Here is a 12,738-nt window from a genome sequence, read left to right as displayed (position 1 = left end):
GAGCCAGACACTGCCTTCTGTGGACATTCTTAAGAATGCTGTTCTTACTTTCTCCCTTGCAAGTGTTTTGTATCTAAGAGTAGGGGTCCGTGGTCCTCTCTTCTACTCTCTTAGAAAACAGGTTTGTCTGTTGAGCGTGCCTGCCAAGCTGCGGTAGTCAGCCCAGTCTGTTCCTCTTCCCGTGTCTCATCAGTACAGTAAGTGTCTCAGAGCCCGGACTCCGGGCCAGGCGGCTGGGGCTCAACTCTGGCTTGGCACTTAGTGAGCCTGGGCAGCCTTCTTAGTCTCTGTGTGCCTCAGGTTCTCCTTCCGTAAAACGGGAATAATAACAGTACCTTACAATGTTGTTAGGAGGACTCAACGAGCTGATGTTGACAGAGTATCATTACAGTATAAATCATTTTTGTTTCTGACACGGTTAAGGAGTATTTTCAATGTAATTTAACTAGAGGGGAAAACACGTATAGAAATATATAGAGGCAGACTGCAGTTTACTCTTATGCCCGGGTGAAGTGTCTCCGTGGAACAGATGTTTGGTAAGCGACAAGGGAGGTGCAGTTAGGGTGCTGGGTCCTGATGCCAGCCTGTGTCCCTTGCTGAGACAGGACAGGACCATGTTCTGCATATTAACTTCTTCGTTTTACATATTAGTGGGAGAGGGAGGTTGAAATATGAAATCATGTATTAAATTTTGTATATAGTTTTTTACATTTTTAAGTAATGTTTGGGTATTTCTTCACTAAGCCATAGGCAGAAGTTAAGAGTAGACAACATGCAGATAAACTTACAAGGGAATTGTTTTCCGTCTTTAAGAATACTTGTCCAAAATTAGGTCATATTGATCGTGTGAGTCTGTGAAAAGTCTACATTTGACATTATAATCAAGAAGAGGTACTGAGTAACATTTAACACTTTTAATAGTTTGGATTGCAGCATTAATTTTGGTGAGTTATTTGCTTTAATAGAGACTGTAAAATAACTCATTAGCATCACACTGAACTATCTAGTCAGAGTCAGACTTCTTAATATTTTCATATTTTTATGTAATTATTTTATATAAATGTTCTTGTTTATTAGGCTCTGTAGCAAGAGCACACCTTTACTGAAGTAAAATTTAGTACCGTTAGAAAACATAGTTATTTATTTTACCATATGCCTTTTTAAACGTTAGTGAAAGTAATGATAATAGTTAAATCTTTTGCCTGAGTTGAGCACACTTTAAAATGATAGAAGATAAAATATACCTGGGCGTTTTTCCGACATTATATATAATAATAACAATGTTGTGTTTTCAAATGTTTGCTTACTGTATAATAACAGCAACATAGCATAGTCATTTCACATGTTGTATATTTAATTAATTTGATCGAAGTCACATACTGGCAGAGTCAAAATCTGAGCTTAGAGAGTCTGACTAGAGCTCATATTTAAAACGAGTAAGTTTACTTAAGTATTATCACTACTTAACCTACCTGTGAGTCGTTGAGAGGATTAAATGAGGCAGTGCATGTAACCCATTAAGTGTTCAGGAAAAGGTAGCTGTTGTTGTCATTTTTAAGGTGAGCTGTCTCCCAAGCACCATCATGATCACACCTGTGTAAAGCCATCCCTTTCTACCCAGGCCGGTAGGGCTGATCTGGTGGTTTTGTAGCGTTATTGCTGTCACTAGCACTGCAAGTTGCTTAATGATGGGATTTTTAGCTTCTGGAGTTGATAGTATAGGAGAGTCTTTCTTTAGTGTTGTTGTTGGGTGCAGTCTAGTCAGTCCTTCTCATTGAGGGTCTTCCTATTTTTTGCTGACCTTCTACTTTACCAAGCATGATGTCCTTCTACAGGGACTGGTCCCTCCTGATGTTCTTGTTAGGTGCCATTGAGTTGCTTCCGACTCATAGCGACCCTGTGTACAATAGAACAAAACACTGCCTGCTGCTGTGCCATCCTTACAGTCATTGTTGTGTTTGAGCCCACTGTTACAGCCACTGTGTCAGTCCATTTCGTTGAGGGTCTTCCTCTTTTTCACTGACCTTCTGCCTTACCAAGCATGATGTGGTTTTTCAGGGACTGGTCCCTCCTGATAACATGTCCAAAGTACATGAGACGAAGTGTTGCCATCCTCGCTTCCAGGAAGCACGCTGGCTGCGCTTCTTCCAAGACAGGCTTGTTCGTTCTTGTGGCAGTCCAGGGTATATTCAGTATTCTTAGCCATCACAGTAATTGAAGGCATCAATTCTTCTTTGATCTTCTGTATTCATTATTCAGCTTTTCTCATGCCTATGAGGCGATTGAAAATATTATGGCTTGGGTCAGGCACATCTTAGTCCTCAAAGTGACATCTTTGCTTTTCAACACTTTAAAGAGGTCTTTTGCAGCAGATTTGTCCAATGAAATACGCTATTTGATTTCTCGACTGCTGCTTCCATGGGTGTTGATTGTGGATCCAAGTAAAATGAAATCCATGACAACTTCAATTTTTTTCTTCGTTTATCATGCTTTTGCTTATTGGTCCAGTTGTAAGGATTTTTGTTTTCTTTATGTTGAGATGTAATCCATACTGAAGGCTGTCGTCTTTGATCTTCATCAGTAAGTGCTTCAAGTCCTCTTCACTTTTAGCAAGAAGGTTGTGTCATCTGCATAACGCAAGTTGTTAATGTGTCTTCCACCAATCCTGATGCCACATTTCTTCTTCATCTAGTACAGCTTCTGGGGTTATTTGCTCAGCATACAGGTTGAATAAGTATGGTGAAAGGATACAGCCTTGGTGCACACCTTACCTGATTTTAAACCATGCAGTATCTTCTTCTTCTGTTTGAACAACTGCCTCTTGGTCTATGTACAGGTTCCTCATGAGTACAATTAAGTGTTCTGAAATTCCCATTCTTCCCAGTGTTATCCATAGTTTGTTATGTATTGCTGTAATTTCTCGTTGATATATTTCTGTTAAATCTATGACTGATGAACCTCAGCAATTCCCTAAGTTTTTCCCACATATATGTTTAGCAGTAATTGAAATAGTCTGACTCAGATGATAGTAATATCCTTGAAATCAAATGTTTAGGCCCTTCAGAATTTACACTAGAACTTAGTTTCTTTTTAACTTTAAAAATATATATGTTCTGCTAAATAGTAAAGTTGAACATGTTTCCTAACTTTGAAAATACAGTAGCTAATTAATGACAACTTTGAAAACTTTTTCATTTCTCATAATTTGAAAGAGGATAACCACAAATATAGTCATTTTGAATGGCAGGCATTTGAAAATTATTTAGCTCTATTTAGCTTTTGTGTTTGCTTTTTAAAATTATTAAGCCGAAATTCTGTTTATACTATATACAGAAGAATGTGTATTTGCTTTAACAACTTTCTATATTTTTCTGCTAACATTGTATTACTGAGGTACATCTTTGAAAATTAGGCATGTAGGTCCAAATAAAGCAGTGTTCTAAATTCCAGCACATTCTTCAGGAGCATTTTCAGTCAGAGAATGAACAGCATCTATTCTGCTTCTTCCCCTCAAAGTTAAGTTGTTTAAGCAAGGCTTTGAAGGTGTTTTTTTGTAAATTTATTAGAAGACTTAAAAATGTAAACTGAATACTGTGCAATTTTAGAGCCGAGAGAGACCTTTCAAGTATTGTAGTTGAACAGACCTTCCAGGTATTTAGTTGAATGACCTCATTTTACAAAAGAAGAAACAAAGTCCTGGAAAGAGTGAACAATAAGCTCAAGCCCTAGAAATTGAGATTAACTAACTTGCCTCAGAGTCGAAGGCGAGAACCTGGACTGGTGTCCTTGTGGCTACTTGTTCATTTAATTTAAAAATTTTGCCACCAGAGAGTTACGATAAGGAAAACATGGTTTTCCGTATGAGCTGTTTTAAGGATAGAAATTTTTTCTTCTACTGTCATGTAGACAGTATTTGTGTTTGAGTTTTGGCTAATGAGTTCAGTTCCAAAATGTTTTGATAACAGCAGGGCTATTCTGTTAGAACTGTTTATTTGGATCAATAACTTGGAATTTAGGTGATCCTAATAGCTGAGGTGGTTCTTGTGGGTTTGTTTCCCCAGGTGTTGCTCTGTTGCCATTTGTGGATGAGCGAAGGCTTCGAGCTGCCCTAGAAGAGGTGTACCCAGACCTTACTCCAGAAGAAAGTAAGTGTATTACGCTTCCTCTTGGTCAACATTAAGTCTGTGTAATACAGGCATTACATTTCCGTATAAAATTTCACCTTTTTTTTTGGTCAGATTTCCCATAAGGGAAACATAAATGGTTAATTTTACTTCTTTATAACAAAAGTTAACTTTGCTTCTGAATTTATTATCTTGAAATTAAGTGAGCAGTAATTAAGTAGAATTTTTAACTTGTTAAATTTATTAAAAAGCAACACTTCAAGAGTATCCTTTGAGTTTTTTATTCTTATATGGCATGAACACACAAAAGTATTTTTGCCCTCAGAGTGCTAATTTGAAATATTATTTTGTATTAAAAATGGCATTTTGTCAGTAATACTAACAGTTAAATTATACAAATTGGGACATTGCACAGCTGGGCTCTTTTGGAAAATTTATTTAATACCAGTATAATAAACCTGAAGAAATAATTTCTCTTTCAACCATCTTGAATTGATGTTTGCCATCAGATGATATAATTTATTTTTGTTTCCCCAGGGAACGTTTATACATTTCTTAAAATAAGAAGTTGAATGCTGTATAAATAAGAAAACCTTGCCCTTTACCTTGCAATACTACAGTCAGATATCTTTCAGTGATATGTTTTTCTCATAGTCATTGATGTTCTTTGAAACCCGTATTGTCAGAATGTTTTTTCTTCCACAGAGGCACATCACAATTTAACTTTTAACTTGTTTTTAGTAAACTTTATAATGAAGTTTTAAAATTTAAATGCACTTTGTTTTATTCTCATAAAAATTGGTCTTGCAGATATAATTGTTTGATATGTGGGTCTTATTCTTACCTTATTTTTTCCCCCAGCTAGAAGAAACAGTCTTGGTGGTGATGTTCTGTTTGTGGGGAAACATCACCCCCTCCACGACTTTGTTTTAGAGCTGTACAAAACAGGTTCCACAGAGGTATGGTGTTTTCTTCCATCATGAAGTGTTTTCAGACAGTGTAATTATTTGGTTAATTAATCATCAATGCATTTTTCCTCAGCCAATGGATGTACCACCTGAACTATGTCATGGGATTCAAGGCAAGTTTTCGTTGGATGAAGAAGCTGTTCTTCCAGATCAGTAAGTGTTCATTTGTATATAATTGAAGTGACTGGGAAAGTTTGGTTAACATTTTTTTGTTGTTGCCTTTCATTTTATTTTCTAATAGTAAGAAAATCATATTTAAAAAAACAAAAAGACAACCTGCTGACCTGAAAAAGGTTTGGGTTCAGAGCCCAGCTCTTCAGCATAGTAGCTGTGTCACTTTGTGCAGGGAGCCCTGGAGGTCAAACTTTCATAATAATACTATAAATGTTTTCTTACCTGCACAATAGAAATGATAATGTAAGGATTAAATGAGAGGACGTATGTGAAATTTCTTGACAAATGAGCCCTGAATTCATGTACTTTGATCTGACCATCCTATCTCATGACATCCATCCAGAATAGTGCTGTCCATCGTTGTTTTCTATTCAGCTCAACCAAATTCCCATTAAAAGCTTGTATGATAAATTGACCAGTGCATTCAGCTTTCCTCAGGCAGAATTCTAGGTATTCTAGTTGTGATTTATAATTCAACAAGTATCAAGATTTAAAGATATGTTTATTAAACCTTACTGCGTTTTAAGTTGGCTAAACTTTAAAGTGCTTGTTAAAGGTTTTACTTTAAAAACATTTTTCTTTTGAAATACAAATAGAAAAAGTTTATTATACACACACAAATAAAAACACGTATATATTTATATATACATGTACATACATGTGTACATACACACAAATTTCACAAATAGTTATCAGGGGAACTCTCATATAACCACCCTCCAGGTAGAGCTTGGCTAGTCCTATACTCTAGAGCTGATCACTATTCTGATTTTTATGGTAACCATTTCCTTGCTTTTCGTTATGGTTTTAACACTTGTGTATGTGCTTCTAAACAATATAATTCAGTTTTGCCTGTTTTTGAACTTCATGTAAATGGAATCATATTGAATATATTCTTTTGTATCTGTTCTCTTTCACTCAACAGTATATTTGTAAAATTTATTAATATTGATACAAAAAAGAGTATGTTCGTTTTCATTTCTGTATAGCATTCTGTTGTACAGATTATCAATATCTGTTCTACTATTGATGGGTATTAGATTGTTTCCATTTTGGAGTTACTGTGAACAATATTGCTGTTAACATTCTTGAAAAGTCTCCTGGTGCATAGAAGAATGGGATTCTGTAGACCAGTGACTTGCAAAGTATGGTCCAGGAAGCCTGGAGGGAGGAGTGTCCCTGAAACCCTTCAAGGGGACTTTTGAGGTCAAAACTATTTTCATAATAATACTGACATGTTATTTGTGTCTCCCATTTTCTATCCCTGGAAAGAATATACACGGGAGTTTTTCAGAGGCTAGATGAAGTGTATTACCTCAAGAGATTGAATCAGAAGCAGATAAGAGAATCCAGCTATTAAATAGATATTAAGCCAGATGTTGAAGAAATGTGCAAAGTGTAAAACAAATTCAGTAAAGATACAGATCTAAATACCACAGTAAACCAACTTGACCTCATAGATGCATACATAACACTTCACCCAGCATACATAACACTCCACCCAATAGCCACAAAGTACACATTCATTTCTAACACACAAGGAACATTCTCTAGAATAGACCACATTTTAGGCCACAAAGGAAGCCTTAATAAATTAAAAAACATTGAAATAATACAAAGCATTTTCTCAGATCACAATGCTATAAAAGTAGAAATCAGTTAACAGGAAGAGCAAGGAAAAATACCAAATATGTGGAAACTAAATAACACCTTGCTTAAAAACCACTGGATAATTGAAGAAATAAAACATGAAATAAAAAAAATTCCTAGAATCAAACAAGAATGAAAACACAGCATAACAAAACCTTTGGAACAGAGCAAAAGCAGTACTCAGAGGGCAACTTATAAATGCACATGTCAAAAAAGAAGAAAGGGCAAAAATCAAAGCATTAACCCTACAGCATGAATAAAGAGAAAGAGAGCAGCAAAAGAAGCCCAGGGTCAGAAATAAATGTAACAGAGCAGAAAAACAATAGAAAGAATCAACAAGACTAGAAGCTGGTTCTTTGAAAACATCAATAAAATCGACAAACCACTGGCCAAATTGACAAAAGAAAAACAGGAGAAGATGCAAATAACAAAAATGACCTGAGTGACATTGCAACAGAACCAACTGAAATAAAAAGGACAACAGAGTACTATGAAAAATCGTACTCAAGAATTTGAAAACCTAGAGGAAATAGACAAATTTCTCGAGACACACTACCTACCTGAACTGGCATAAACTGAAGTAGAAAGTCTGAATAGACCCATAACAAAAGAAGAAATTGATGAGATAATAAACTCCCAACTGAAAAAAAAGCCTTGGCCTGGACAGGTTCACTGGAGAATTCTACAAAACATTCAGAGAAGAGTTCACACCTGAAAAATTTTCGAACTATTTCAGAGCATGGAAAAGGAAGAAATTCTTCTGAACTCATCCTATGAAGCCAGCATAAACCAGATACCAAAGCCAGGCAAAGACACCACCTAAAAAGAAAATTGCAGACCAGTATCTCTCATGAATATAGACACAAAAATCCTCAACAAAATTCTAGCCAATAGAATTCAACAACATAATAATAATAAAAAAAAAAAATACACCATGGCCAAGTGGGATTCATACCAGGTATGCAAGGATGGTTTAACATTAGAAACTCAAGTCACTGTAACCCACCACATAAATAAAACAGAAAAACCATATGATCATCTCAATCAACCCAGAAAAGGCATTTGATAAAGTCCGACCCATTCCTGATAAAAAGTCTTGGCAAAATTTGGAATAGAAGGGAAATTCTTGAGTATAATAAAGGGCATTTACACAAAACCAACCTCCAACATTATCCTCAACAGAGAATGAAAACCTTCCCCTTGAAAATGGGATCAAGACAAGGGTGCCCTTTATCACCACTGTATTCAACATTTTACTGGAAGTCCTACCTAGAGCAGTTAGGCAAGAAAAGGAAATAAAGGGCATTCACATTGACAAGGAAGAAGTAAAACTGTCCCTATTCACAGATGATATGATCCTGTACATAGGAGATCCCAAAGACTCCACAGGAAAGCTGCTATAACTAATAGAAGGATTCAGCAAAGTAGCAGGATATAAGTTCAGTGTACAAAAATCAGTCAGATTCATCTACACCAATAAAGAGAACTTTGAAAAGGAAATCAGGAAAATAATACCATTTATAGTAGCCCCTTCCCCCCAAATATAATACTTAGGAATAAGTCTAACCAGGGACACAGAAGACTTGTACAAAGAAATCTGTGAAACACTATTGCAGGAAACCAAAAGAGACCTGTATAAATGGGAAAACATACCATGCTCATGGATAGAAAGATTCAGCATTGTGAAAATGTCAATTTTACCCAAAGTTATCTACACATATAATACAGTCCCAACCCAAACACCGACAGCGTTCTTTAACGAGATGGAAAAACTTATCACCAGCTTTATATGGAAAGGAAAGGCCGCAGATAAACAAAGCATTATTGAAGAAAAAGACAAAGTAGGAGGCCTCACACTACCTGATCTCAGAACCTGCTCTACAGCCATTGTACTCAAAACAGCCTGGTACTGGAACAATGACAAACAGACCAGTACAGCAGAATTGAAAACCCAGAAGTAAATCCATCCACCTGTGGACAGCTGATCTTTGACAAAGGGCCAAAAGTCCATTTAATGAGGAAGAGACAGTCTCTTTAACAGATGGTGTTGACCAAACTGGGTATCTATCTGTAGAAAAATGAAACAGGACCTATACCTTACACTATATACAAAAACTAACTCACCGTGGATCAAAGACCTAAATATAAAATCTTCAACTTTAAAGATCATGGAAGAAAACATAGGGACAACTCTAGGGGCCCTGGTACTTGGCATAAATAGTATACCAGCCATAACTAAAAATGCACAAACAACAGAAGATAAACTAAATGAATGGGACCTCCTAAACATTAAACATGTATGTGCATCAAAAGACTTCTCCAAAAGAGTAAAAAGAGAACCTACAGACTGGGAAAAAATTTTGGCTGTGACGTATCCGACGAGGGATTAATCTCTAAGATTTATAGACAGCTTCAACACCTCAGCAACAAAGAGACACACAGTTAAATTGAAAAACAGACATGTCTCCAAAGAAGACCTTCAGGCAACTAATAAGCACGTGAAGAAATGCTCACGATCATTAGTCACTAGAGGGATGCAAATCAAAGAACTACAGTGAGATACTGTCTCACCCTGACATCAGTAGCACTAATCAAAAAAACAGCAAATGCTGGCGAGGTTGTGGGGAGACTAGAACTCTTATACACTGCTGGCGGGGAATGTAAAATGGCACAACCGCTATGGAAAACAGTATGGCGCTTCCTTAAAAAGCTAGAAATAGAAGAACCGTATGATCCAGCAATCCCACTTCTAGACATATATCCTAGAGAAGTAAGAGCTGTCACACGAATAGACATATACACATCCATGTTCATTGCAGCATTATTCACAATAGCAAAAAGAAACAACCTAAGTGCCCATTGGTGGCTGAATGTATAAACAAACTGTGGTACCTACACACATGGAATACTGCATAACAATAACGAATAATGTCAAAACCATGAAACATCTCACAACGTGGATGAATTTGGAGGACACTGTGCCGAGGGAAATAAGCCAGTCACAAAAGGACAAATATTGTATGAGACCACTATTATAAAAAAAGTAAAAGAAAAGCTTTACACACAGAAAAACACATTCTTTGTTGGTTACCAGGGGAAGGAGGGGATGGAGGGTAAATTACTAAAGAGAAGACACGTGGTAATATTGGTGAAGGGAAAGGCAATACGCTTTATGGGGGAAGTCAGCACAACATGACAAAGGCACTGAGAGGAACACAAGAACAAAGGATAATTATGGCAATTACTATAATAGGTAATCCTGCAGCAACAATATTAACAGTTTGTTAAGGGATATACAAGTAGATAGGTATGCTAAAGAGGCGTGGAAGGATGTAAGGGAGCGCGCCCACCTGCATATATAGTTTAGATTGTGGATATCTCTAAATGCATATTTGTACATGTTGCATGTGTATTAGTATAGACAATAGAACATAAAAGGGGCACAGTCATAGTAACTTCTTATGTACAGCCAAACACCTGGGATGAAGATACTAGGCTTGAAGGCTGAGGACCGTAGACTCAGGACGTCTGCGTCAGTTGGCATAACATAGTGCATGAAAATAGTGTTCTACATCCTACTTTGGTGAGTAGCATCTAGGGTCATAGAAGCTTGTGAGTGACCATCTAAGATACAACTAGTGGTCTCCTTCTGTCTGAAGTAAAGGAGAGTAAAGAAAACCAAAGACTCAAGGGTGCAGTTAGTCCAGAAGACTAATGGACCACATACCCCACAGCCTACATGACCCTAAGACCAGAACAACTAGATGGTGCCCAGCTACTATTACTGACTGCTCTGACCAGGATCACAATAGAGAATCCCGGACAGAGTGGGAGAAAAACGTAGAACAAAAAATCAGATTCATAGACCAGACTTACTGGCCTCATAGAGAATGGAGGAACCCCCGAGACTATGGCCCTGTGACACTGCTCTGACTGGAATTGCAGCCATTCCCAGAAAACCATCTTCCAGCCAAGCAGTAGACAGACCTATAAAACAAACAGTTGCACCCAAAAAGAACATGCTCCATAGAACAAACAGTTACACGGGACCGAAAGGGCAACGTTGTCCCAAATACGTAGATGAGAAGGCAGGGAAGGGGTAGGCGAACCAGACGAAAGGGAGACCGGGAACCCAGGGGAGAAACAGGGAGAATGTTGACACAGGGTGGGAACTGAAGCCAATGTCATGGGACACTTTGGGGCCAGTTTATTGAACGGAAAACTGATTTGCTCTATAAACTTTCACCTAAAACAATAAAATATTTTTTTTTAAAGTAAAACAATGTTGCTCTTCTCATTTATTTTTTCATTTTGTTTTAGAAGTATTTTTCATAAAAATGTTATTTTTGTTAACATGTAGTAGGTTTATCATTGGTATCTTTAAAGTAATACTTTTACAATTTGTTAGTTTTCATTTCGAATAGGTAAAGATTGATAAATATAACCAACATAAACAAAAGCTCTTTGGGACCCTCAGTAATTTTTCAGAGTGTAAAGGGAGTTTGAGAAACACTGCTGAAGATATATCCCGAAATGGAATTGCTGGTCATAGAATATGTGTGTCTTCAACTTTTCTAGATAATATCAGGTGGTTTTCCAAAGTGGTTACACTATTGTAATCTCAGAATGAATTTATGAGAGTTCTTTTGCTTCATATTCTTGCAAACTGAATTGTCAAGACTTTAATTTTTGTTAATCTAGCAGATACTTATTGTTACCTTGTGTTTTACATTTGCATTTTCCTGTTTACTAATAAGGTTGAATACCTTATGATACGTTTATTAATTGTTTAGGTTTCCTGACTTATGAACTACCTGTTGTTTTTTCAATTGAGTTATCTGTCCTCACCTTTTTTTTTAGTTTGTAAGTATTCTTTACAAATTCTGATATAAGCCCTTTGCCCATAATTTTTTTTCTATTTATGAGATTACAAACAAGGAAGACAGATCCTCTTTTAAATAAATATAAATGTTTATATTGTTTTTGTTCGTGCATTTTAATGGTTTCTCTTTTGTAAAGTCTGGCAAACATAGCCACATCTTACTTCAACTTATCTAAAAGGATACAATTTACAAATACGTGGTTCTTCTCTTGTTTCCCTATAGAATAGTGTGTTCTCCTGTTCCTCTGTTACGGGATCTGTCACAGAACACTGCAATCAGGTAAGTTTTTCCAAAATTCATGGCATTGTTCCAGAACACAGCTCTGAACTTGCAGATAAGTTTAAAAAAAAAGACCTCTGATTCACAAGGAAATGGCATCTATTTTTCCACCATTGCGTTGGGATTGGAGAGTCCCAGTGTTGCAAACCTCAGAGCCTCTTGACTTTAAATTTTGTATATTGTTAAGGTTACTGATTTAACAAGCTTGCTTATCTGTTTTCTGGTTACTGTTGACAACCTCTAATTCTTCCTGGATCAGAAAAATGGAAGGTCTAAGTAACAGTTTCTAGGAGCAGTTTACTGTGTAAGTGTAAGAGCAAACGGACCTGTACACCCCAGAGCCCCACACAGCTTCACTATGTTATAACAGATTATTTTAATTACGTTTGCACTTGTGGCCTTGCAGGGTTTAAAAAAAAGAAAAAAGTCATGTATTTTCATTAATATGAGATACACAGAATGAATTTGTGGAAATTTTTATCAACAATTATTTCAACTCTCTGGAAAACTTTGTACCTCATTTCTTCAGAAGTGACAGCATTTTCTGTTATGTAAAAATAATGTAAGATGTAATATGACTGTTCAGAATAAAAATCAACAAAGTCATCTGGTAATTATAATTACTAATCTTGATGGCAGGGTTTATTTTGTCATTTTCTG

General features: G+C 36.5%; 1 protein-coding gene across 2 annotated transcripts in view; it reads left to right on the top strand.

Annotated features, from left to right (window-relative positions):
• The window catches only part of XRN2 (5'-3' exoribonuclease 2), a 92,073-nt gene that overhangs the window by 47,892 nt on the left and 31,443 nt on the right, over positions 1–12,738 (top strand). For both annotated transcript variants that reach the window (XM_004376422.2, XM_023731396.1), the window contains 4 exons: positions 4,062–4,145; positions 4,986–5,083; positions 5,166–5,245; positions 12,022–12,078. In XM_004376422.2, coding sequence (XP_004376479.1) covers positions 4,062–4,145; positions 4,986–5,083; positions 5,166–5,245; positions 12,022–12,078 — 319 coding nt within the window. The remainder of the gene's footprint in view (positions 1–4,061; positions 4,146–4,985; positions 5,084–5,165; positions 5,246–12,021; positions 12,079–12,738) is intronic.

This window comes from Trichechus manatus, unplaced genomic scaffold (assembly GCF_000243295.1).
Source record: "Trichechus manatus latirostris isolate Lorelei unplaced genomic scaffold, TriManLat1.0 scaffold00042, whole genome shotgun sequence".
Taxonomy (NCBI): Eukaryota; Metazoa; Chordata; class Mammalia; order Sirenia; family Trichechidae; genus Trichechus; species Trichechus manatus.
The sequence above is the reverse complement of the archived record's forward strand: the minus strand, read 5'-3'. Positions and strand labels throughout refer to the sequence as shown.